Source organism: Anabrus simplex, chromosome 2 (assembly GCF_040414725.1).
Source record: "Anabrus simplex isolate iqAnaSimp1 chromosome 2, ASM4041472v1, whole genome shotgun sequence".
NCBI classification, from domain to species: Eukaryota; Metazoa; Arthropoda; class Insecta; order Orthoptera; family Tettigoniidae; genus Anabrus; species Anabrus simplex.
The window spans coordinates 1,121,061,329-1,121,088,912 of NC_090266.1; the positions used below are offsets into that span (position 1 = coordinate 1,121,061,329).

The 27,584-nt window shown below is 39.1% G+C and overlaps 1 protein-coding gene across 2 annotated transcripts in view; it reads right to left on the bottom strand.

The window, feature by feature from the left end:
• The window catches only part of LOC136864736 (protein halfway), a 261,173-nt gene that overhangs the window by 183,303 nt on the left and 50,286 nt on the right, over positions 1-27,584 (bottom strand). For both annotated transcript variants that reach the window (XM_067142079.2, XM_067142078.2), the window contains one exon: positions 7,965-8,258. In XM_067142079.2, coding sequence (XP_066998180.1) covers positions 7,965-8,247 — 283 coding nt within the window. In that variant the 5' untranslated portion in view covers positions 8,248-8,258. The remainder of the gene's footprint in view (positions 1-7,964; positions 8,259-27,584) is intronic.

The window sequence follows — 27,584 nt, forward strand, 5'->3', positions numbered from 1 at the left end:
CTTGTCCTGACTGACTGACTGACTGACTGACTGATTCATCATTGCCGAGCCAAAACTACTGGACATAAAGAAATGAAATTTTGGGGACATATTCATATTATGATGTAAGTGCTCGCTAAGAGAGGATTTTTGGATATTCCCTCGGTAAGGGGGTGAAAAGGGGGGTGAAATTTTAAAATGAGTGTATCTATATCTCAAAACTTTAAACGTTTATAGATGTGAAAATTGGTATTTAGAATCTTCTTTAAAAATAAGGAAACACGTATTTTTTGTTTTCAGAAACAATAGAAGGGGTGAAAAAGGGCGTAAAAGGGGTTGAATGCCTTTTATCAGGATGCCGGTACTTATATCTCAGAAACTGAAGATATTACAGACCTGAAAATTGGTACTTTGACCGCTTTTAAAAATAGAGAAACACGCATTTTTTTGTTTTTAGAAAATCCAATTAATTGGAGGGTGAAAAGGGGGGTGAATTTTTAAAATGAGTGCATCTATATCTCAAAACTTTTAAAGTTTACTGATGTAAACATTGGTATTTAGAATCTTCATTAAAAATAAAAAACACGTATTTTTTGTTTTTGGAAAATCCCAATAGGAGGGGTGAAAAGGGGTGAAAAACGGGTTGAATGCCTTTAAAGTGCATACTTATATGTCAGAAACTGAAGATATTACAGACCTGAAAATTGGTGTTTAGGATTCCCTTTAAAATAAAGAAAGGCGTATTTTTAGTTTTTGGAAAATCCAATTAATGGGGGTGAAAGAGGGTTAATTTTTAAAATGAGTGTATCTATATCTCAAAACTTTTAAAGTTTATAGATGTAAAAATTGGTATTTAGAATCTCTTTTAAAATAAAGAAACACGAATTTTTTTGTTTTCGGAAAATCCCAATAGGAAGGGTGGAAAAGGGTGAAAAAGTGGTTGAATGCCTTTAATGTGGCTACTTATATTTCAGAACCTGAAGATATTACGGACCTGAAAATTGGTGTTTGGGATCTCCTTTAAAAATAAAGAAACACGTATTTTTTTATTTTTGGAAAGTCCATTTAATTGGGGGAGGTGGAAAGGGGGCGAATTTTTAAAATGAGTGTATCTATATTTCAAAACTTTTAAAGATTATAGATGTAAAAATTAGTATTTAGAATCTCCTTTAAATATAAAAAAACGCGTATTTTTTGTTTTCGGAAAATCCCAATAGGAAGGGTGGAAAAGGGTGAAAAAGAGATTGAATGCCTTTAATGAGGCTACTTATATTTCAGAACCTGAAGATATTACAGACCTGAAAATTTGAGATCTACTTTAAAAATAAAGAAACAGGTGTTTTTTCATTTTTGGAAAATCCAAATAATGGGGGGTGAAAATGGGGTGAATTTTTAAAATGTGTGTCTACATCTTAAAACTTTATAAGTTACAGATGTAAAAATTGGTATTTAGAATCTCCTTTAAAAATAAGGGAACACGTATTTGTTTGTATTCTGTAAATTCCAACAGGAGGGGTGTAAAAGAGTGAATAATGGGTTGAATACCTTTAATGAGGATACATATATCTTAGAAACTGAAGATATTACAGAACTGAAAATTTGTGTATGGGATCTCCCTTAAATATAAAGAAACACGTATGTTTTTGTTTTTGGAAAATCCAATTAATGGCGGTTCAACAGGAGTAACAATTGGGGTGAATTTTTTGAAAGACTGTTACTACAGAATATCTGAGAAACGTAAAATGTTACAGACGTAAAATGTGGGTAGGTGCAATCTCCTGTAAGTGTAAAGAAACGTAGGTGATTTGTTTTTGGAAACTCCACTTAAGGGGAAATAAAAAGGGGTGAAATTTTAAAATGTAAATTTCTACAGTATATCTAAAAAAACTTAACATGTTACAGAAGTGAAAAATGGAATTTTATCTCTATTAAAAATAAAGAAACATGTATCTTTAGTTTTCGGAAATAACACTTGGGTGGATGAAGGGCTGGGGGGGGGGGGTTGAAAGTGACTGAAAATGGTGTTGATTTCTTTTAATTAAACTACTGATATCACAAAAATGAAGATGTTAAAGACGTGAAATTTGATATTTGGAATCTGCTTAAGAAGTAAAGAAACACGTATTCTCGGAAAATCCAATGAAGGGGGGGGGGGTGAATGAATTGAAAAATGAATTGACTTAATTGTATGAGAATACTTACATCTAATAAAAACTAAAGTTGTTACAGACGTTAAAATTGAAATTTGGATCTCCTTTAAAAACAAAGAAAAACGCTTTTCGGTGGCGGAGGTGGGGGGGTGGGAGAATCATCTTGAGGGGCGGGAGTGAAAAGGAGTTAAACTCCTTTCATGAAGACAAATATCTCAAAAACTGAAGATGTTAGAGTCGTGATAATTGGTATTTAGAATATCCTTTACTATTAAAGAAACAAGTATTTTTGCTGGAAACTTCACTTAAGGGGGGTAGTGTGAAAGGAAGTGGAAAAAAAGGTAATTGTGTTTATGGGGATACTTATATCTCAAAATTGAAAGTAACAGACGTGAACATTGCTATTTGGAATCTCCTTTAAACAAAAAAAAACGCGCCCCTTTGGGGCGGGTTAGAGGGGGGGGGCGTTAAATCAACTTAACGGCAGTGGGGTGAAAAATGCGTTAAGACCAATTGATTTTACTGTTCATAATGTATTTATTCTGATCATAAACTGATTCCTGGGTTCGTTTTCAAGAGCCATCTTTTCCTTTGGAGAACATAAAGTTAGATTACAGTGGATTCTCCTGGCATATAAATAAAAATTTGAACACATTTGAAATAAACGATAGGAATGATATTGACCGTGCAACTGTTCACCTTTATAATAAGGTCAATAATGCACGGAAGTATATCATTCGTGTCGCCAGAAATCTCGCGCACTTGCCTACGCGCGATGAAGGTGCTGGTCACATTTTCAGCAATGACAATGGCAGCAGATGTAATTTACCGCCAAGTAGCGGTCTTGCATCTTGCTGTGGGGTCCAGAACATGAATAATAATAATAATAATAATAATAATAATAATAATGTTCTGGACCGTCGTCCAAATGTACGGACCGCGCTAGAAACGGGTACTGGCCGGGTAGACACTACGAATGCAGTCCGGCCGCGGGTTCAGTACCGTCAAGGCACCCAAGACGACACCACGCCGGATCTCCTCAAGGATTTGAACCATATTAAAAATGGTTATAGGAAAAGATGGCAAAGATTTAGGGACCCAACTGACCGAGTGGAATACCTGGAATTAGCCCGGAATGAACGAAATTGATTGCTGGAAAGAAAGATTGAAAAATGGGTGGAACTTTGCCGTAATCTCTCAGAAAACTAATCAGATCACGAATTTTGGCGGATTCTCTCAGAAAACGAGTCACATCACGAATTTCGGCGGATTATAATATGTAAAACGTTAACCATTCAATTATAAATCTCATTAAAATACCGTAGCGAAGCACGGGTATCTTGCTAGTAGAATAATAAAATTAGCATGGAGTGTTGGTAAGGTACCTTCAGATTGGACAAAAGCAGTAATTGCACCTATCTATAAGCAAGGGAACAGGAAGGATTGCAACAACTATCAAGGTATCTCATTGATTAGTATACCAGGCAAAGTAATCACTGGCATCTTGGAAAGGAGGGTGCGATCAGTGATAGAGAGGAAGTTGGTTGAAAGCCAGTGTGGTTTCAGACCACAGAGGGGCTGTCAGGGTCAGATTTTCAGTATGCGCCAGGTAAATGTAAAATGCTACGAGAGGAATACACAGTTGTGTTTTTCATAGATCTAGAGAAAGCATATGACAGGGTACTGGGGGAAAATATGTTCACCATACTGGGGGGACTATGGGATCAAAGATAGGTTATTAAAATCAATTAAAGGCATTTATGTTGACAACTCGGTTGCAGTGAGAATTGATGGTAGAATGAGTTCTTGGTTCATGGTACTTACAGGAGTAAGACAAGGCTTTCACCTTTGTTGTTTGTAGTTTACATGGATCATCTGCTTAAAGGTATAAAATGGCAAGGAGGGATTATGTTATGTGGAAATGTAGGAAGCGGACTGGCCTATGCTGACGACTTGGTCTTAATGGCAGATTGTACTGAAAGCCTGCAGTACAATGAATATGGTATGAAAATTAGCCTTTTGAAGACTAAATTGATGACAGTAGGTAAGAAATTCAACAGAAGTGAATGTCAGATTGGTGATCTAAAGCTGGAACAGTTAGATAATTTCAAGTATTTAGGATGTGTGTTCTCCCAGGAAGGTAATGTAGTAAGTGAGATTGAATCAAGGTGCAGAAAAGCTAATGCAGTGAGCTCGGATTGCGATCAACAGTATTCTGTAAGAATGAAGTCAGCTCCCGGACCAAATTATCTTTACATCGGTCTGTTTTCAGACCAAATTTGCTTTACGAGAGCGAAAGCTGGGTGGACTTAGGACATCTTATTCATAAGTTAGAAGTAAGAGACATGAAAGTAGCGAGAATGATTGCTGGTACAAACAGGTGGGAACAATAGCAAGAGGGTACTCGGAATGAGGAGATAATGGGTAAGTTAGGAATGAACTTGATGGATAAAGCTGTACACATAAACGGGCTTCGGTGGTGGGTCATGTGAGGTGAATGGAGGAAGATAGGTCACCTGAGAGAATAATGGACTCTGTTATGGAGGGTAAGAGAGGTAGAGGAAGACCAAGATGCCGATGGTTAGACTCAGCTTCTAACAATTTACAGGTAAGAGGTTTAGAATTAAATGAGGCCACAGCATGTTACAAAAAGAGCATTGTGGCAACATTTATTAAAATTCAGAGGCTTGGAGACTGAATGCTGAAAGGCATAACAGTCTATAATGATGATGTATGTATGTTACCAAGCAAGTGGCTGCATGGTTTGGGTCGCATAGCTGTCAGCTTGCAATTGGGAGATTAATTCGAACTCCACTGGTGGCTGCCCTGAAGATGGTTTTCCGTGGATTCCCATTTTCCCACAAGGCAAATGCTGGGGCTGTACCTTAATTAAGGCCATGGCTGCTTCCTTCCCACTCCTAGCCCTTTCCTATCCCATCGTCGTTATAAGACATATCTGTGTTGGTGCATAGTAAAGCAGATCGTAAAAAAAATATAAAGCTTCCTCGCTAACAAACAAAATGCTTTTAATAGAATAGAATCTGGTAGTATCTCAAGCCAAAAAGTCTTCAGAACTTTATCTGAAATATGTTCTCCTGCTAGTGCTTGCATTTTGCGTAGTAACTGACTCGGTTTCAAGGCGCCTAATTCTATGTCTGTCACTAACCGCCTAATATGTTTACTTTCACTTTCCTTTAATATAACTAGCATGCATTCTTTAACTAACGAATATTTATTTTTTCACTACATTTAACAATGTTGGCTCCAACTGGAATGCTAGGTAATTGAACTTGGTTCCCTCTGTCAAGATGTGATTAATTGTAAACTGTGTTTCTACTTGGTAGAACCATCTCTTCCAGTTCCTCACTCCAAAATAGTGGAATTTTAATACACAGTTCATTAGCCTCTAACCTTGTTTCATTCAACTCGTTTTCTACCTGCTTTCTGATCGTGTCTCCTTCCTGCATTTGGATTATGTCAGAGTCACCAGTTGTAGTTGCTAGGTTTAAATAACTACACTGTCTTTCTTAAGTATTTACTCATCACAACTGCCAAACATTATACATCACAAGAGAAGAAAGGAAAAAAAGAACTACGCTTAACGTTACCTATCAATACTGAAATTCACAGTTGAAATTTTACAAGAGTTCATAACAAAATTTCTCTTTCTTGGTGTCCACTACACAAGCCAACAGTTACACTAATCAAACCACGTAGTCAACTCGCTCAGCAGGCATCACTTCAGAAGGACTGCCAACAGTGGGGATCAAACCCAACATCTCCCAAACATAAGCTCACAGGTACGTAGCCAACTCCGTAGTCACCACTTCAGAAGGTCTGCAAACCGGTAGCTGAAGCCCTTATCGCATGAGTTTCAGCAGCACTACTCTCTGACAGAAACTCTCTCCCCCCTCCAGAGTAAGCCTCAAACTGCCAGATAATCTTTTTAATTGCCATGCTCAAAATGTTTTACTTTCCTTCCTTCAAAATTTTCCCAAAACAAAACTTACAACAAAGAAAAGAAAATATAGAAAACTAGAAGAAACAAGGATAGGGGAAGATTCACCACAATAACCACAACAACAGGTCACTATGGTAAAAGGGAGCAACAGAAAGGACAGAAAAGGACAAAGACAAAAACACAACTGGCTTTAGATTTATAATATGAAGTATTCCCAAACAAACCTCATAACACAAAGGAAATTTCTAAAGTTCCAAAGTACAAGCCCATCATCATAGGACTTCTTGGCTAATTAATACACAGAAGTTTACCTACACTATGCCAACAAAAGGGTGCACTTAAAACCCTAGAATAAGCTAAAGAATGTTGCAATTCTCTGCTTTCAGAACAAATATGTATTATATCATATACTACAATTTGCCCTAAACACTACTGGTCACTATGCTAACCTAACAGAACTACACAAGTTTATTGGTCAAGTGTGTAATGCAGTAAGACAAGCACTGGACAAGGTATTCAAAGTTTTATGCTGATTCTTCTGCTCAGTTTGTGTACCTTAGATGTCAAAGTCACAAATGAAAAACTCAATATTTTATTGTAGATTCTTTTGTATGTGTGTGAATATTATCCTCCCTGGGATTGAAGACAAGCTGAGCGCCGAAGTTCCACCATAATTAGAAGCAAAAATATTGATTTCGGTCACTTTAAATCATACCGGTACATATAAATTTGACATTCTTACAATTTTTCATGTTTATAATGAATCAATGAACTTTTACATATCCAATGTTAGAGTGACCAGATGTCCTGCTTTCTACAATTGGGTCAGACCCTCTTTTTGTACAAATGTCCCGCTGTCCAAGAAAAGAGCTTAATTGTCCTGTTTTCATAAAAACACAGTTTAAATTTCCCACTTCAAAAAAAGTCCTGGGTTACGATGGCTCTCTTCAATGAATGTAGTTTTATATTAAATTATGTGACATGACGAGAAAGTTAGTGTGTGAAATGATTCAAAGGTACCCATTGACAAACTAGGGACTGAGTTATTTGAGTATCTGAAATGTAAGTATGATCCGTATTATGGAGTATATTCTGTGTCTCACAAGTGCTAGTGCTCCTGTAGAAATAGAACTTTCACTAATTAATAAATTTGGATCCCTGAAAAGAATAAAATCTCACCACCTACTCAAGGCTATTTGATGACAAAATTAAATTTCACACAGACGTGTGTTGAATTTCATGATTTCCTGAAATGAAATACCCACTTACACGAACAGTAAGTATAACATGTAAATTAACTATGTAAACTGGTGCATACGTGTTGAAGATACTAATAACCTTGTCTATTTAATAATAATAATAATAATAATAATAATAATAATAATAATAATAATAATAATAATAATAATAATAATAATAATGATGTTATTGTTTTTACATCCCACTAACTAATTTTTGACTGTTTTCAGAGATGCCGAGGTGTCAGAATTTTGTTCCGCAGGAGTTCTTTTATGTGACAGTAAATCTACCGACATGAGGCTGACATATTTGAGCACCTTCGAATACCACCGGACTGAGCCAGGATCGAAAGTTGTCTATTTCTTTCCTACCATACAAATCTAGTTTTATTTTATAAATAAGCTATAAACAATGCAAAAAAGAGTTAATTTGTGACAACAGCTTCATGGACTGGGTGCACCACTTCCACTTCCAGGATTTCCAGTCACTTTACATTATGTCCATCACAATCCTGCCAATTTTCACAAGCTGAGTTGGGGTTTGAGAGGATTTGGCTGGAAGTAAATCTTGAATTTTCTGAAACATATCTCTGAAGATAAGTATGCCTATAAATAATAAAACTATTTACAACATACCTGAAATATCAAGAGTTAGATTCTCTGTAGCAAGCTCTGGTAGAATTGTTAAATTATTATGAGAAAGGTCCAAAACACGCAGATTATGTAAGGACTTCATATCTGTATCAATCCTTGAAAGAGAGTTTCTTGAGAGATTGAGGCACTCGATGTTGGCAAAATGGTTGATTCCATAAATTTTTGTAATGTTGCCACCAGTAATAATTAATGTTTTTAACTCTGAAGCAAACACAGGCAAGTTAAGCTCAGGAAAAGTTGCATTGTACATGTAGAATGATGTCATTTTAGAGAGTCCTGAAACATAAAGAGGAAATTACCAAATAATATATAGAAAGAAGAAGAGAACACATTATGGCTTTAAGATGTAATTTTTTTATAGAATGGAATTACACTAACTTTCAAACAAATGAAACTAGAAAAGAAATCACATTTCTAAAGCTCAAAATCATAAAAGTAATATGAAGTTTGGCATATAAGGTCTGACATGCAAACTATAGGATAATGTACAGCACTTGAAATAAGTAGTGGCACACATGAATTGTCGAAATCCCACACAGTAGACACTTGCACGTGCATGGACGTACAGCACTGTCTGCATGTTGGTGCAGATCAAGGGGCTGGTATTCTCTGTAAGTGGACCAATATCGTATCTCATTACTGCAGCCATAAACCAGTGTGTATAATACAAAGATCTATTGTCACAACAAATGTTGAATAGATTACATCTCATCAAAGGTAGTCAAAGTAACGTCTAGCTAGAAAAGGAGACAATGACATCATAATACATGTAAGGCTTCGTGTAGTGTGCCTAGGTGGCTCCTGCTCCTGAACCCCGAGATCAAAGTTTTGAGCCTCGCTGCAATGATATATATTGATGATGATGCTTGTTGGTTAAAGGGGCCTAACATCTAGGTCAACGGCCCCTAATGGTATGAAATGAGACTAAATGTAATGACAATTTCAAATTCCAAAATTCATCCTTTGACCAGAATTCAAAACTTGATGATGCATTATGATTTCCCCTGTAGTGGTACTAATCACAAGTAATGTAGATTCACGGTGTTCCTCACATTGTGGTACTAATCACAGGTGATGTACTATGCACATGAATGGATGAATATGAATGTAAAATAATCAGTGAATCCAACTAACAATATTCAAAGTTAACAATAATTCCAAAAATCAATCCACTGACTAGAATTCAAAAAAGATGACGATGAACAATGATCATGAATTTAAAACAACCAGTGGATCCAACCCACAATGCCCCACCTTCCCAGAAACTAACTTAAAACAATGGTATATAATGACCAAGGGGGCTGCTTCCGGAATCGATAATGCTTGTTGTCCAAAGGGGTCCAAAATCCAAGTCAACGGCCCCTCATAATGTTATTTACTGCTAGTAAAATAGAACTATGGTATTTCCCCTGTAGCGGTACTAATCACAACTACAGTCAACTCACGGTGTTCCTCACATTGTGGTACTAATCACGGGGACCCGTACTATCCCGTGGTGTTCCTCACATAGTGGGTACTATTCACAGGCAACGCAGACCCACGGCACTGCTCATATAGTCCTTTTCCAAATTTACCTTTGATTTCCTTTACCGCATGTTCTATATAAACAATGAAAAGGAGGGGGGGGGGGGGGGACGGGGGGACACAAACTGCAGTCTTGCTTCACTCCTTTCTGGATTGCAGCTCCTTTTTCAAAGCCCTCAATTCTTATCACTGCAGAATGATTTTTATACAGATTGTAGATAATTCTTCGTTCTCAGTATCTGATCCCGATCACCTTCAGAATCTCAAATAGCTTGGTCCAATCAACATTATCAAATGCCCTTTCTAGATATACGAATGCCATGTGCTTACGTTTGTATTTCTTAATTCGATCCTCTACGACCAGATGTGAAGTCAGGATTGCTTCAAGTGTTCCTACACTTCTTTTGAAGCCAATCTGATCTTGTCTCAACTCAATTTCAACTAATCTTACCATCCTTCTGAAAAAAATGTGTGTTAAAATATTGCAGGTGTGAGATGCTGAACTAATGGCAAGGTAATTTTCACACTTATCAGCACTGGCTTTCTTGGAAATAGGTATAACAAGATTCTGCCAAAAATCGGACGACACTTCTCCTGTATCATACATCTTACACACTAAATGGAATAACCTCGCCATGTTGGTTTCTCCTATGGCAGTCAGTAATTCAGAGGAAATGTCATCAATTCCAGGTGTCTTGTTCTCTCAAAGCTCTGTTGAATTCTGACCTCAAGAGCGAGTCTCCCATTTTATCAGCATCAACAGCCTCTTCTTGTTCCAGAACAATATCATCTATTTCTTTACCTTGATACAGCTGTTCGATATGTTTCTGCCATCTTTCTGCCTTGTCATCTTTCCCTAAAAGTGGTTTTCCATCTGAGCTCTTAATATTCATACACCTAGTTTTCCTTTCTCCAAAGTTTTCCTTGATTTCCCTGTATGCAGCATCTACCTTTCCTACGACCATAAAACCTTCAATATCCTTGCACTTCTCCTTCAGCCATCCTTCCTTAGCTGTCCAGCACTTTCTATCTACTTCATTCTTTAATTGCCTGTATTTTTTTCTGCCCTCCTTGTTTCTTGCATTCTTGTATTTTTGTTGTTCGTCAATCAGATTTGGTATCTCCCGAGTTATCTACTGATTCTTAGTTGTTCTTTCCTTTCCTCCTAAAATTTTTTTCAGCAGCCCTACTGATGTCATTCTTCACGACTGCCTATTCTTCCTCTAGTGTGCTTCATTCAGCCTTTTCATTTAGTCCTTGCACAACATGTTTCTTGAAACAATCCCTCACACGCTTTTCTTTCAACATGTCTAGATCCATCTCCTTGCATTCCTTCCTTTCTTAAATTTCTTCAACCTCAGATGGCATTTCATGACCACCAAGTTGTGGTCGGAGTCCACGTCTGCTCCTGGGAAAGTATTGCAAATCAACACCTGGTTTTTGTATCTCTGACTAATCATGAGTCTATTTGATACCTTCCAGTGTCTCCAAGTCTCACCCACCTCTACAGCTGTCGCTTGTGATGTTTGAATGAAGTATTAGCAAGGACTAACTTATGATCTGTGCAGAATTCAAACAGCCAACTTCCTCTTTCATTCCTTTGTTCCAATCCAAATTCTCCTACTGTATTACCTTCTCTTCCATGGCCTACAACTGCATTCCAGTCTCCCATCACAATTAGATTCTTGTCACCTTTTACATACTGAATCTTCTATCTCTTCATATATTCTTTCAATCATCTGCAGAACTAGCAGGCATATAGACCTACACTATTGTGGTGGCCATTTGTTTGGTGTCTATCTTGACAACAATAATCCTTTCACTATGCTATTCATAGTAGCTTACCCGCTGTCCTATTCTGTTATTATTAAACCAAATCCTGCATTTGCCCTGTTTGATTGTGTCTTGATAATTCTGTAGTAGCCTGACCAAAAATCCTGCTCTTCCTGCCAACGTACTTAACTCACACCAACTACATCTAACTTTAGTCTATCCATCTCCCTTTACAGATTCTCTAACCTATCACATGATTCAAACTTCTAACATTCCATGCTCCGACTCATAGAATATCAGTATTCATCTTGCTGTTGACTGCCCCCCTCGTGTAGTCACCACCCGGAGATCCGAATGGGGGACAATTTTACCTCCGGAATATTTTATCCGGGAGGCCATCATCAGTACATCATACATACAGAGAGAGCTGCATGTTCTCTGGAATTAGTTACAGCTGTAGCTTCCCGTTACTTTCAGCTGTGGAGCAGTATCAACACAGCTAAGCCATGTTGACCGTTATTACAAGACCATATCAGTCAATCATCTAGACTGCTGCCCTTGTAACTTCCGAAAGTTTGCTACCCCCCTTCGACGAACCACTTGTTAGTCTGGTATCTCGACAGATACCCATCTGATATGGTTGCACCTGTGGCTTGACTATATGCTTCATGGGACACGCAAATCTCCCCACCATGGCAAGGTCACATGGTTCGCAGGGGAGGCTTGTAAAGTATCAGTGAGATTGTATTCAATGTTCTTAAAGACTGTTCTTGAACTGCTAATCCCAGGTCATTTGCCAGACCACATGATCACTGGTATAAATGTTGCAGAAGATTGGCGCAAGAATACTTAGTTTCTTCATAGACATGCTTGGTTTATGTTGCTGGACAAACTGCTGGTAAACTTCATGCATTCATGGGCATTTACTGGTTCTTGAGCTTTGCACAAACTACAGTACTGTGAGAAGTCAGTGTTCATTCGTCCATGCAGTTGGAAGTGTGGAAGGGATAGCTAAGAAAGGGGCAACTATTTCTTTTTCCTGTTTGCAAATCATTCCAAAATACAATGAGATCAATGAATTTACATGTTGAATTAATATTAGTAGCATGAAATGTTTCTTGAATTCAAACATTCTTCAGTTGGCAAGCACATGAAATCAAGATCGACAGCTAAAATTGAATTATTTATTTGTTTACGGTAAACCAAAGTACACAACCGCAATCAATATTTGTCTAGGAATCAGCATTCACTGTCCGTTTATGCCTCCATCTACCCGTGGCTTGCTTATCAAGTGCCTTGGAGTTTGTCCATTCATAACTTAATGCCACACAAACATCTTGCTGAGCTTCCTCAGAGGTAAACCATAATTCTAACACTGCTGAAAGATTTTAATTAAATTTCACTGTTGATCTAATAATAATAATAATAATAATAATAATAATAATAATAATAATAATAATAATAATAATAATAATAATAATAATGATGGTGGTGATGATGGTGGACATGTGGGCTCCAGAGAGGCCTGGTGCATTTCTTTCAAGTCAACACCCATGGGCGACCTGTATTCTGTAGGGATAGTGCCCTACCTAGGATGAAATCTAATGTTGTGAATGGCACCAAAGTGCAGTCCCCAAGCCAGAGGAATTAACCAATGAAGGTTAAAATCCACGACCTGGGCAGGAATCGTACCTGGGACCCCTTGGATCAAAAGCCAGCATGCTAACCAGTTAGCCACGGAGTCAGGCTCAGCCCTGAAAACATTCCAGGAACAGTACAGCCTTTAGCGTATGATATTTTAAAATTTACTGCATATTTTTCTAATTACTGCAGCCTTCACACTCAGATTTATGAATTATCTGCACACTGCCAGAAAGAGAATGTCAAAGAACCATCTCTTTTTCACTTGTTTTCCTTCCAACTAACTGACCCACTGAATGTGGCGAGGTGATTAGTTATTCCTAAACCCTATAGTGCCGAGGCCCTCTGATCTCCTGATTATTAGAGGTGATGTGCTCAATACGAGGCAGATTCAGACCTAGGATTACATCAAATTAACGCAGCCAAATCAAATTGTGCTTTCAGTTGTCACTAGATGTCTCATTATGCAAACTCTATCAAGATGACGCGCGGTGTACAATGCGAGTAAACGTGCTCTGCAATTCACCTGCCATACCAGCCAGATCATAATTATTTTAATAATCGTAGGTGAGCTAGTACTTTATTTAAGTGCAAACTTCAATAGCCGTTAAGTACTATGACGCTGAAGGCCGTAAATGAATGTCTTTCGAAGTTCGAGAAGCAAACGGCAGAATGTCAAGAACGTTTGGAGGAAGCCATGGCTGCTGGCGCGACCAGTGCTGCCAACCCCGGCGACACACTAACCCGCCTCGCTTCACAGTTCCAGGACTTTTGGGAAATAATTTTGGAGGAATTAAGTGAAATGAAGAAGGAAGTAAGCCATCTACAGGAACGTCTCGACCAGCAGGACATTCTGATTGACGAGGCAGAACAATATAGTAGAAGGAACTAGCTACTCCTTCACGGTGTATGTGAGACCCCCGATGAGGACATCTACGCTGTGGCGCTAATGCGTTAAAAAACAATCCGAACATCAAATTGTCGATAGACAGTATAAATCGATGTGATACTATAGATGAGGACAGCAGCTGAGGTGGTGTCCGCAGGAAATAGGCCGATCAACATTAAATTCCTCAGGTACCATGAAAGAGACTGCATCTGGCATGCCAAGCGAGCTCTTAAAGATACCAAATTATTAATCACCGAATCTCTAAGCGAGCTCTTAAAGATTCCAAATTATTAATCACCGAATCTCTAACGTCCACACGGAAAGAAGTATTGCGTAAAGCCCGGGACTTCTGGGGTATGCGGTGGGTTTCAATGCAGGACAGCCGCATTATCATTCATTTAGAAGATGGGAAAAATCTCCACATTAGTTCACCTAGTGAATTGAACTTACATATGAGGCGGTTAGGTGGATTCTGTAATGTGCCCACTAAATGCTGCTGCTGTGTTTTGTTTTTGTTTTTGTTAGTTGTTTTACGTCGCACCAACACAGATAGGTCTTACGGCAATGATGGGACAGGAAAGGGCTAGGAGTGGGAAGGAAGCAGCCATGGCCTTAATTAAGGTACAGCCTGGTGTGCCTGGTGTGAAAATGGGAAACCACGGAAAACCATTTTCAGGGCTGCCGACAGTGGGGTTTGAACCTACTATCTCCCGAATACTGGATACTGGCCGCACTTAAGCGACTGCAGCTATCGAGCTCGGTATTATTATTATTATTATTATTATTATTATTATTATTATTATGATTATTATTAATTTAGATAAGGTAATTGTGTGTGTTAGTTTATATCTGTGTGTGTGTAAGTGTGTGCTTGTGAAAGTCAGTGGATCTTCCAGGTTGCTCGGGTAAGTTCATTTTACATTTTGCTTCATTTGTTCTCCTACTGCATAGTTTCATATGTTTCTTGACCAGTACAATGGTAATACCATTGACCTGCATTCCTATCCACAGCCCTCACCCTCCCCCTCTCATTCGTTCCTACCACCTTCAACAGGACTTGTGTTGCAAGAGCAGCTCAGTAGCCACCCGCGCTCGTTATATTGTTACCACCTAAATGGCCAGTCATTATTAGCTCATCTCGAAGAGGTACAGGAGATTTTTGAAGTGAACAATGTACATATTATTGGAATCAGTGAAAGCTGGATGCGTACAGACATGCAGTCATTGGCAGCTAACCTTGACGGATACTCAATGTTATTACATGTTATAAACCTCATTTTTGGTCCGTATTGAAAATTTACAGTTCAAAAATAATAAAGGCATTCTATAATCCACCTATTCAATACTTTATTTCCACGTATAGTGGTTACATAAACGACTAACAGTTATTTGGGACATGTTTCGCCCTCAATTTAGGGCATCTTCAGCCTAAAACAATCTTCAAGAGTACACGTAATGTTTAGCTAGTTACTAAAATTCGGTGCATATAATGTGAAAAATGATACATTATAAAAACATGTTAATGGAACACTGTCAATGATTATATTAAAAACTATCTTGTCAGAGACTAAAACTTCTTTCATTAAAAATCTAATTAAAATGGTCCAAATAAAATTGTTAGAGGAATACCAAGGTGGTAATGACATAACGCCAACAACACGACGGCGTGAACACAAGCACAAAAACGAATGTCATATATACAATATGTTCAAGGCCGCTGTTGAATTCGTAAGCATGAAGGTACGAAAACATTCATATAAAGATGAAACTGAAGCATCAGTAGAATTATTGTAGAAGTGGCCCTTAGCACCGGTAGGAAATATTATTGTCAGATACCTAAGTCGGGAAATGTCAGTAGATTCTGGAAAATGTTCTCAGTAAGAGAAGGAAAGGAAAAATTTAGATTGTGAACGCAAGGAGTGTATTCTGTTTATGTTGTTTAGAACAGATGAGGACTTACATGTTTATTGAACGTTATTACTTGTTATCTACCATTGTGTTGGTAGTCGCCCTTCTGTTGGCTCTGAATCTCGTATTGTAACTGTGCTGAAGAGGCGGTAGTGAACTTGGAGGGGAAGGAATGGGGGAGTGTGGAAGGGAGGAGAAGATGGGTGGAGTTAACTGTGACGAGGCTGACAAAGGGGCGGAGTTATCAGTTTTGCTGGAAGTAGGCCCAATTTCTGTAGGTATGGGTGGAGTATTAGAGTATGATGAATTAAATACATTGGGTATCCTAAATTTATTTGAACTGTCTTTAATAATTTAGGCGTTACTTCATGTAACATGCTTTTACTGTCCGTGATGTCAATAAGATCCTGTTCCTTATTATACGTCTGGTCTAGATAGATATATAAACTTTCTAGTTCGTTCAACATTCTTCCTTTTTCTATGTTTCTAATTATCGCTAGGTCTTTCTCAATGGATTCAAATCGGTGACCAGTCTCCCTCATATGCAAACTCATCGCTGAGTATTTTCTATGTTTTTCCGCGTTAACATGTTCCATGTATCTTGTCATAAAGCTTCTTCCAGTCTGTCCAACATATGAAAAATGGCACTATGTACATTTGAGTCTGTACACTCCCAAATAACGATTTTTGTCATAATTAACATTTTTATGATTAAAGAATATGGATTGGTTAGTATTAGTAGTTCTAAAAGCTATATTAAAATTATGTTTTTTGAACACGTTAGTAATCTGGTGTAAAGCTGGATTATTATAAGTGAATGTAGCATACTCAATTTTTTTTTTCTGGTATCAGATTCGTGGATAACCTGTTCTTAATTTTATTGATCATTCCTATTTTGAAACTGTTACGGGGTTACCCGTGGAACAGCAGAGGTGAAAGAAGGTGCGGGCTGGAATGGGTCTAACTACAAAACCGAGAAATTAATTAAAATTTCTTTAAAAGTTATATTTTCAAAACAGCCAAACTTAACAGATTTGATATAGAATTTCCAACTTTAAACAATAACAACAAGTAAAAAGGAACCAGTAACAAAATTTAAGTCTAGGAACGACAAAATTTGGTGGTATAACAGAACCTAGGCTCCAAGACTTCACTTTACATTTCCTGAACTCTCAGCTCCCAAACACATATTTACCAAAGGGCAGAAAACCCCTAATAACATGGAGCACTTGCTCCCACCTTCACATCTCAAGCCTCTCTGAGGCACTTTTACCACAAATAAAAGAGCTAACCCGCTCTCAATTTTCTGAGCCTATCAAAGGCAACAATCAACATTACTATCAACTGCCCTCAAGGCATATCTACAATGAAACAGGGGTATCTTGTACCCAACATACTGGGCCTTCGTTGAAAAGGAATACGATAAGTAAATGGCCCAAAATGCAAAGCAGAATGGAGGCATGTACTTGCACTCCTACATGAACACTTGTTAAAACCTAAGGGGCACTAGGCAGATTAAACAGGGGCTATTCCCACACTAGGGAGGTGACTCATATAAGAAAATTTTAATACATTAAGAGTAGAAAATCGGTTATGAAAACGTAGTCACCTCAAATCAAAAATGAAGGGGAGCTCGAGAGGGTAAAGCACTCTCTATCCCCAATTTACAGTTAAAGTAATAAGAAAATTTTACATAAGCCGGCACTAAGTTACATTTTTAGACAGGTAGGTTACATTGAAAAGGTTTCGGACCTTCCCCAAGGGTTAAACTGCTGAGCTAGCAAGAAATAAAGATGTTAAACGGCCATTACCTTTGTTGAAGAGCTGCTGCCCGAAGGAAGAGGTGCAACCCGCCCCCTGCTATACTTCCATACACTAAGGTAGATGTTATTGAAGTGGCGACGAGCCGTGAAAATCAGCAGTTTTTAAACACTCAGGGAAGATTCGAGACCTTTCATGAATAATTAAGACACACCCACTCAACTTTATTGGCTGGCTAAAAGTTACACATCAAAATAGAAGAAGAAACCTAGGATTGGTTGGAAATTAATTGCAGAAATTACTGAATGGCTAAGTTCAAAACTGGCGGAAAGAAAGATTAATATAGCCAACCCACAAATGAAAGAACAACATTTAGTAAAGACAAAAACTTCTGAATACAAGATTTCTTCAAGAAAGTTCATTCACTTCGCACCAGGGTGCATGATCCCAGTTTTACAGTAGAGACATCTATGAGAGAATGTCCACACTTCTTGATAATTAGTAAACAAAAGCAGTTCGAAATTCACACAGTGACATCTTCCGAGAACCTGCTGAGATAATTCAGTTTTTAAAGTTCAGAGTTTCTGCTGTAGGGGAGTACTTTAAGGCGGAAAATTCAAAAGTGTGGCGTAGAGGTGTACCAACCGGTACAGACCTCCCCCCACCAAATCAGTAAACAAAAGCAGTTCGAAATTCACACAGTGACATCTTCTGAGAACCTGTTGAGATAATTCAGTTTTTAAAGTTCAGAGTTTCTGCTGAAGGGGAGTACTTTAAGGCAGAAAATTCAAAAGTGCAGCATACAGGTGTACCAACCGGTACAGAAACCATTCTGTTTACCAAGATACCTAATATAATTCAATTCTTTTTTCAAATTCTTGAGAGATAGAGGGATTCTAAGTGCTCTATATATTAGGCTGTGAGAAGATGCTTGTTTATGTGAATTCGGGTGCAATGAAAACTTGTTTATGGTTGAAGATGATTGTATCAGTTTTCTAAATATTTGGAAATCAAGGAGTGTTACCTTACGCGTAACAGTTACATCTAGAAAATTCAATGAATTATCGACTTCATCCTCTTTGTGAATTTCAAATTAGGTTCGATTTCATTTAACTCATCTAAGATTTCTTGACTATTAGTGACGTCTTTGTTTATAATCACAAATGTATCATCTATATATCTCAACCATAAATCAATTCCCTTAATTTTTGCCATTATTTTGTTGTGTTCGATTGAATCCATGAATATGTCGGCAAGGATGCCCGATATTGGGTCAGCGAATGCTAACCCATTCTGTTTATAAATTTTATTGTTAAAAGAAGTAATTTTTGTCTAATACGAAATTTAATAATTTGGTGAATTCTTCTACTTCCATTTTACTCAGATTACTGTGTTTACAAATATCATCATGAATAACATTAACAGTTTTATCTGTCGGAATATTCAGGAACATATTTGTACCGGGAGGTACACCTCTACGCTGCACATTTAAATCTTGCGCCAAAAAGACTCCTCTACAGGAGAAACACTGAACTTGGAACTAGACCTACATAAACTTTTCCTCAGAAGATGTCACTGCCGTAATTTTGTTATTGTGAAATTTCCAGAAGTGTGTAAATTTCTACTTGTTTTTGTTTTCCATTCATCAAGAAGTTTGGACATTCTCTCATACATGTCTTCACTAAAAAACTATGATCATGCACCCTGGTGTGAAGTGAAAGAACTTTTTGAGAAATTTTGCATCATAAGTTTTTCTTTGCTAAATTTCATTCATTCATTTTTGGGTTGGCAATATTGATCTTTTCTTTCCGCCAGTTTTGAATTCAGCCAATCCTTAATTTCTATAATTAATTTTCAGCCTATCACCAGTTTCTTCTTTGATTTTGTGTGTAACTTTTATATCCACCAATAAAATTCTGTGGGTGTGTCTTGATTATTCATGAAAGGTCTCGAACCTTCCTCGAGGGTTTATAAACTGCGGATTTTCACGTCTTTTGGCCATTTGATCAACATCTAACTTAGTGTGTGTGTCAAGCAGGAGGCGGGAGGTGCCTCTTTCTTCAGGCAGCTGGTCTTCAACAAGGTAGTGGCCAATTAACATCTTATTTCTTGCTAGCTCCGCAGTTTAACCTGAGGGAAAGGTCCGAAACCTTAACCATGTAACCTACTTTTCTACAAATGTAATTTTCTGCCGGCTTATGTAAAAACTTCATAATATCTTTAACTGTAAATCGGGGATAGAGAGTGCTGTACCCTCTAGAGCTCGACTTCATATTGGTTTGAGGTGACTACATTTGTAACTGGTCTTTTCCTTTCCGTAATGTCTTAACTTATTTTTATACGAGTCACCTCCATAGTTTGCGAATAGCCCCTGTTTCATCGGCCTAGTGCCCTTTAGGTTTTAAGAAGTCACATCGAGGAGTGCAAGTATTCGCCTCCTTTCATTTTGTGTTTGCGCCATTTATTAAACTGTTATTTCCTTACACGAAGGCCCTGTAGGTTGGGTACGAGATACCCGTTTCAATTTGTAGCTGGGCTATGGAAGGCCAAGAAGTGTAAGATATTTTTGGTGATGCCTTGAATAGGCTTGAAAACTGAGAGGGTGTCAGCTCTTTTCAAGTGTTGTAAAAGTGCCTCTGGGAGGCTTGATGTTAAAAATTGGGAGCAAGTGCTCCATGTATTGAGGGGTGTTCTGTCCTTGCATAAATGGTGACCCTTATAATTTTGAGCATGTAGCTCAGGAATTGTGTAGTAAGGGCTTGAAGCCCACGATCTGTTTATACCACCAATCTTGTCTTTCCTAGATTTGTTTATCGCTACTGGTACCTGTTACATTGTTACTATTTATTTATTTATTTTTTTATTTTATTTTTTTTTAAGAGAGAAAAATATAACCTTTGTTACTGTTACTGTTATTTATCCATCCAAATGATTGCGCCCCCCTTGTCAGCCTTGGTTACTATTTATTATATCTACCTTTGAATGTTTTAGTACCTTCATGCTTACGAATTTAATTAACGAATTATTAACGTTCTGCCTGTCTCTGAAAGACTACACTGGCACTAAAAGTGTTGCCTACCGCTAGGAAGAGACCATACTGTTGTTATTATTATTATTATTATTATTATTATTATTATTATTATTATTATTATTATTATTATTATTCTTACCGAGTTTTGTGGATGTGCAGAGGTGAAAGAAGGTGCTGGGGTGAACGGGGCTCAACTTTCGAAATTAAAGTTAAGATAAAATTTAACAAGGTTATATTTTCTTTGCAAAATCAAGACATAACAAGAATGGCAGGTACAGAGTAGCAAAGCAACTAATTCGAAAATGTACAATTACAGTGTTACAGGATTTGGGCTCCGAGAGCCAGACACATAATTCTTGAGCTATGAGCCCAACTTTACTATATACAAGATTCCACAAAGGGGCAGAAGACCCCAATCATGCCCAGGAGCTCTTGCTCCCAATTACACAGTAAAGCCTCCTCGAGGCACGCAGAAACAAATTTTAAGAAAGAGCAACCCGCTCTTAAGTTCAAGCCTATCAAAGGCCACACCAAACTATACTTTCAAGCTGTCCTCCAAGTACATGAAAACAGGGGTAAAAATACCCAACCTACTGAGGCCTATTAAGAAAAGAAACAGGTCAATTACATGGCCTCTAAAATACCAACTTGAGAGGAGGCGTTCTTGCACTCCTACTACACTTTATTTAAAACCTACTTGGCGCTAGGCCTCTAATGCAAGGGCTAATCCCATACTAACGAGGTGACTTATAGAAGGAGATAATTTACATTACATTAAGGAAGAAACGGTTGTGAAAAATACGTTCACCTCAACGCAAAATAAGTGGGAGCTCGAGAGGGTTAAGCACTCTCTATCCCAATATGTAGTTTAAAAAGATAGAATTGATACCAAGTGTCTTTACATTCTAGAGGAAGGTTACATGGTAAAAGGCTTCGGACCTGCCCCGAGAGTTAAACTGCTGAGCTAGCAAGAAAAGAAGTTATTAAAAGGCCATTACCTGGTGGTTGAAACACTGCCCGAAGAAAAAGGCGCTTCCCGCCCCCTGCTACGTACTTTACACACTGATAGATGTTACTGAAGTGGCGCGGAGACTCGAAAATCAGCAGTTTATATACCCTCGTGGAAAGTTTGAGGCGTTTCAGGAATGAGAACACCCGCCCACAATCATTTTATTGGCTAACAACGAAAACCCCTACACTAGCTGAAGAAGAAACACATTATTGGTGGAAAATTAATTACAGAAATTCCTTATTGGTCGAATTCAAAACTGGCGGAAAGAAAGGGTTAATATTGCCAACTTAAACAATAACTGAAAGAAATTTAACAAAGAACAAACTTATGAATTCAAAATTTCTCCAAAAACACAGTTCTTTCACTTCGCACTAGGGTGCATAATTGTAGTCCTTCAGTAGTGTCATCTGGAAGAGAATGTCCACACTTCTTACTACAGGCAAAACAAAAATACATCGAAAACGACCCAGTTCAGAAACTTCAAAATTTACAAGTACCGACATCTTCTGAGAAACTTGAGAATTAACACAGTAGATAAAGTTCAGACTTCCCCCAGAAGAGGAGTTTCAACTGGCGCAAAGTTTGAATTAGCGGCGTGGAGGTGTACCACCCGGTACAGACCTCCCCCCCCAAAAGTCCCTCCAAGGGGTAACACAGAAGAACATAAACTTTTGTTTCAAAATAAGATCCAAGTTATGATGTTGATATAGAAGTTAATTGCGGAAGTATTTACCAACAAGTTTTCTTAAAATGATTGGATCCAGTTTCAAAAATCTTTGGTTACTATTGATGTAATGTCTTTGTGTTTGTAGAAGTTGAATTCAGAAGGAAAAAGCTTTAATTCTTGAAAGTCGAGAAAAATTTACTAAGTCCACAAGATATTGTCGTTGAATTCAAAAATAGTAGTAATGTTGATATTAAATGTCCATGTAGCTGATTAAATATATCTTCAAGGTTGATTAAGTTAGACGGCCAGACCAGCCGCTGCTGCTTGTGTCCAGAGGAGGCCGCTCGGACCCCTCAAGTACCCTGAGATACCGCTCGCCCGCACTATGAGAGGAGTAGTGGAGTTGAAGCACGCCGCGCCCGCGGCGAACATGCAGGTCGCGGGCCAGTTGCAGGTTGTGCGCCGCACATCAGCCTTGGCCGGGAGGAGGACTCCGGCTCGCCGTACCCTGGTTGGCCTCACTGGAGAGGGGCGGGCACTTACCCCACCTCAGTGGCGGTACGGCGCCGCGCTGCTGCGGGGGCACTGAAACATTAAAGCTCGGCGGCAGAATTTTGTTGGACCATAGTTGTTTTAGGGTACAGTCTTTGTGGTGGAACTGAGGGGCCAACGGCGTAGAAATATTTATTTCATTTAAAGCCACTGAGTGTTGTTGAGCAGGAGACGGGAGCATGGTAATGGCCATGGCAAGGACAGGATGGCAGTTTAACTGGTCGGGGAAGGTTTACAAGAATGCTTACATGCAGGGAAACAGATTCCAAGGGCAGAAGGCCTTAAAAGTGAAACCCCTCAAACAAAAATATAAACTTCATATTCTTTCAAAATTATATGAAGCAAGTTAGCACAGAAATTACACCGCTTTCACCTGTGACAGGTGAACCCTAAATATCCTCTCGGTGACTGGATTGCTTAGCAATAAGGTAACGGGTGTAAGGAAATCGAGAATAGTACACGGCCCATGAAATCTGGGGGCAAGCTTGCCCGCGGGAACAAAATTCTTGACCATCACCTGGTCGCCTACCTTCAAATTAGTGGGTCTCCATCCACGATCATATCTTTCCCTAACCTTTTCATGAGACACTTTAAGATTGGCTTTAGCCTTCTTCCAAAGATCTTTAACGTTATCTGGATCTATTGTCTCAGGTAGAATATCACTCAAAGACCAGAGGTTAGAGAGCGGCGAGTTGGGAACAAACTTGAACATCAACGAAGCTGGAGTAAATTTATGTGATTCATGAACAGCCGAGTTCAAAGCAAAAGCTAACCAATGCAGGGATGTGTCCCACCTAGAATGATCTTCATGATGATAGGCAATAAGGGCCGACCTGAGATTACGATTTACTCTTTCAGCAAGAGATGGTTGGGGATAATAAGCGGAAGCAGTCACATGAGATATGGACAGATCAAAACAGAATTTACGAAATAGATTAGATGTGAAAGCCTTGGCATTGTCAGACACAATATATTGACACGGACCAAAAGAAGCAAAGATTGAATTTAAACAAGTAATGGTGGACTGAGCGGTAGACAGCTTAGTCGGAAATAACCAGGAAAATCTTGTAAAACCATCTACACATACAAAGATGAACTTGTTGGCATTTCCCTTTGACTGGGGGAAGGGTCCTACATAATCAATATACAGGCGTTTCATTGGGCGCGATGCTTGATGAGAAGACAAAAGGCCTACCTTGGTAGACATGGTGGGTTTACTAAGCAAGCAGGATTTACAAGCCTTTACTAGTTCACGAATTTCACCGTCCATACCCTTCCAGATGAACCTTTCACGAATCTTTTCACAAGTTTTAAAGATGCCTAGATGCCCCCCTAATGGGGTCTCATGATAGTACTTGAAGATCATAGGTACAAGAACAGCTGGGACGACAACTTTCATCATCTTATCATGCCTCGAAGGGCAACATAAAACACCATTCCTCAGTACATAAGGGACGACATGTTCCCCAGAAGAAAGAGTTTCCATTATCGGAGCCAGCGTCGGATCTTCACGTTGGTATTTCTCAATGTCCCTAAAGAGCATGGGAGCATCTGTTAAGATGGCATTAACCTCAGATAGTATGGACTCGGGAGGTGATGAACTATCGACCGGTTCATGGGTCTCGACGTCGTTGGAAAACATACGGCCGAGTCCGTCTGCGACAACATTTTCAGTACCTCTGATATGCCTAACGTCAAATTGGAATGCCGAAATTCGGATAGCCCACCGGGCTATACGACAAGTACGACGCGGCCGACCTAAGACCCAGCTTAGGGCTTGATTATCCGTCTCCAAGTCGAATTTGACATGTTCCAGATAGAGACGGAACTTTTCTAAGGCAAATAAGACTGCCAAACCTTCGAGCTCATAGATGGAATACTTGGCTTCTTGAGCCGATAGCGTCCTAGAGGCATAGGCGATGGGTCGCCTCCCTAGTTCAGTCTCTTGAAGAAGGACTGCAGCTACCGCCGACGACGACGCGTCGGTTTGGACGATGAATTTTTTGGAGAAATCGGGCATAGCCAGAACAGGGGCATTACAGAGAGCTAATTTAAGATCTTCAAAAGCGGCTTGTTGAGAAGGTCCCCACTCAAATTTGATGCCTTTCCTACAGAGAAGGTTCAAGGGCGCCGCTCTATTAGCGAAGTTAGGGATAAACTTCCTGAAGAAATTCACCATACCAATGAACCTGGCGATCCCTTTGATGTCCTTGGGAGGTTTAAAATCATGGATGGCCTGTGTTCTAGAATGATCGACCGCAACACCATCGGGCGAGACAATATGCCCTAGGAATGACATTGAAGGTTTAGCGAAGGCGACCTTGGACAACTTCACAGTTAACCCAGCCTTATGAAGGCGATTGAGAACTTCTCGCAGATGATCTAGATGTTCTTCAAAATTCTCCGAAAATACGACGACATCATCAAGATAGTGATACAAGTACTCGAATTTGATGTCGGAGAAGACCCTATCTAGCAGTCTAGTGAGTACAGCTGCTCCTGTGGGGAGCCCAAAAGGCACACAGTTGTATTCATACAAATTCCAATCCATGGCAAACGCTGTAAGATGTTTAGACTCTTCAGCTAGGGGAATTTGATTATAGGCCTGATTCAAATCCAAGATGGTGAAGAATTTAGCTTTACGAAACCATGAAAAACAAGAATGAAGGTCAGGAAGGGGCACAGATTGTAACACCACCTTCCGATTGAGAGCCCTATAGTCAATGACCGGCCTGAAGCCACCTTGGGGTTTCGGGACTAGAAAAATAGGTGAAGAATACGCTGACTTAGAGGGCCGAATAATACCATCCTTTAACATTTGATCAATGATTTCTTTCAGAGCCTTCATTTTAGGTGGAGATAGCCTATATGGTGGAAAACGGACAGGAATCGAATCTGTGACCTCAATTTTGTATTCAATAAGGTCAGTAACACCAAGAGTATCAGAGAACACCTCTGGAAACGACTGACTCAACTTACGAATACTATCAGCCTGCTCCTCAGGTAGATGTCTAAGGTCTAACAACATCTCATCCTGGGTAGGCAAAATAGATGAACATGATACAGAGCTACACTTTAACAAAGGGATTTTACAATTAGAGGCAAATTTGAATGTGCACGACTTACTCTGAAGGTCGAGCACTAGACCAGTATGAGACATGAAGTCGGCTCCCAATAAAATGGGGCAAGACAAATGCTTAGCCACAAACAATTTAACTTTCCAAGTAAATTTAAAAATACGAATTTTGACATATAAGGAGCCTAAAATTTCTAAAGGAGAAGAATTAGCCGAAACATATTGAACAGAAGATGAGCAATAGTCAGGAAGTTTACAAATAGATTTCAATTTCGAATACCATTCAGCCGAAATGATAGAACAAACACTGCCTGAATCTAAAAGAGCTGTTACAGGTTCATTATTTAACTCAATTTTGAGAAAAGGTACGGGTGCGGGGGGAGTCCACCACAATCCTAAGACATTCTTTGGGGCATTCAAAAGATAAATTTGAAGACTGAATTTTCCCTGAATTTTCGACCTGTTTACCAGGGGCTGAGCCTTGGGAAGATGGATTAGTCGACTCAGCCGAAGCCACTAGTCACTTTTGATTGTTGTTGGAGGTTGCACCCAAACTTGAGCAAGAGGAGGTGCTGTTGGTATTAGGGCAGTTCTTAGCAATATGGGAGAACGCGCCGCATTTAAAACAGCCTTGAGATGACCCTGCTCCATTCCTTGTCCCACTAGACTTGATTGATGGGCACTTGTTCCGAAGATGGTCAGGCGACCCGCAAGCATAACATTTACGGGGTGTGACTGGTCGGCGAGGTGGAGGCCGAGGATTACTAAAAGAAGGAGGGGGTTCTTTCGCAACACGCAAGGAATCGGCGTATCTAACTCCTTCAGCCGATACAGCCATAGCTTCTAGCTCAGCGAAAGTTTGCGGACGCGACGCAAAACACAAGTATGATCGGTAAGGTGGAGAAATACCTTCTACAATAGCCTGTACAATCTGATCTTCAGGAAAATGAAGAGCAAACACCCTGGTATAGAACTTAATGCCTTGTATGAAATCTGCCAAGTTTTCATCCAACCGCTGTACACGATAATAGTACTTCTGAATAAGTGAGGACCTTGCCCTAGCCGGTATGAAGTTAGCTAGTAAGTGGGCGTGGAAGTCTTCAATAGATGATTGTTCGGCAATGGCTCTTACTATTTTGTCTGAGAGAACACCAATTGCATAGGGATAGATGATTTGCAAAATTTGACAAGCAGAAAGAGAAAAAACGAGGGCATGATCCTGAAACTAAACTAAAAACCTTAAGAATGAAATTACATCACTTGTAGAGTTAACCGAAAACTTAGAAATACCTCTAAGCAACATAGCTAATGGATGGGGTAAACTGCTGAAACCAGGAGACGTAGTAGGAAGGGGCCTAAGTGGCGGAGAAGCAGATTCAGAAGGAGCATTATTTAGCACAAAGGGTGGAATGGATTTGCGACGATCTGCCACTGATTCTGATGGGGCAGATGTTCGTTGTGTGGTCGCCTCAGTGTCCTTTCCTTCCTCTTTAGAGGAATCCTCCACATTAACAATATTTACTACCATAGGTTGGTCGACTTTAGGGATAGCAGATCCAGATAACAACTGACTAACTTTACTAGACATTTGGGACAAGTTTTCGGCAAGGGCGCTAGCTTCCTTACCCTGAACGTCATTTAACTTCAGAGACAATAGATCACATACCCTATTATAAAAGTGGTACAACCTAGCCTGTACTCTTTTGAGTTGATTAGGAGATGGATCACTTACTTCAAAAAAACTAACTACAGATGCTAGCTCAGTAGT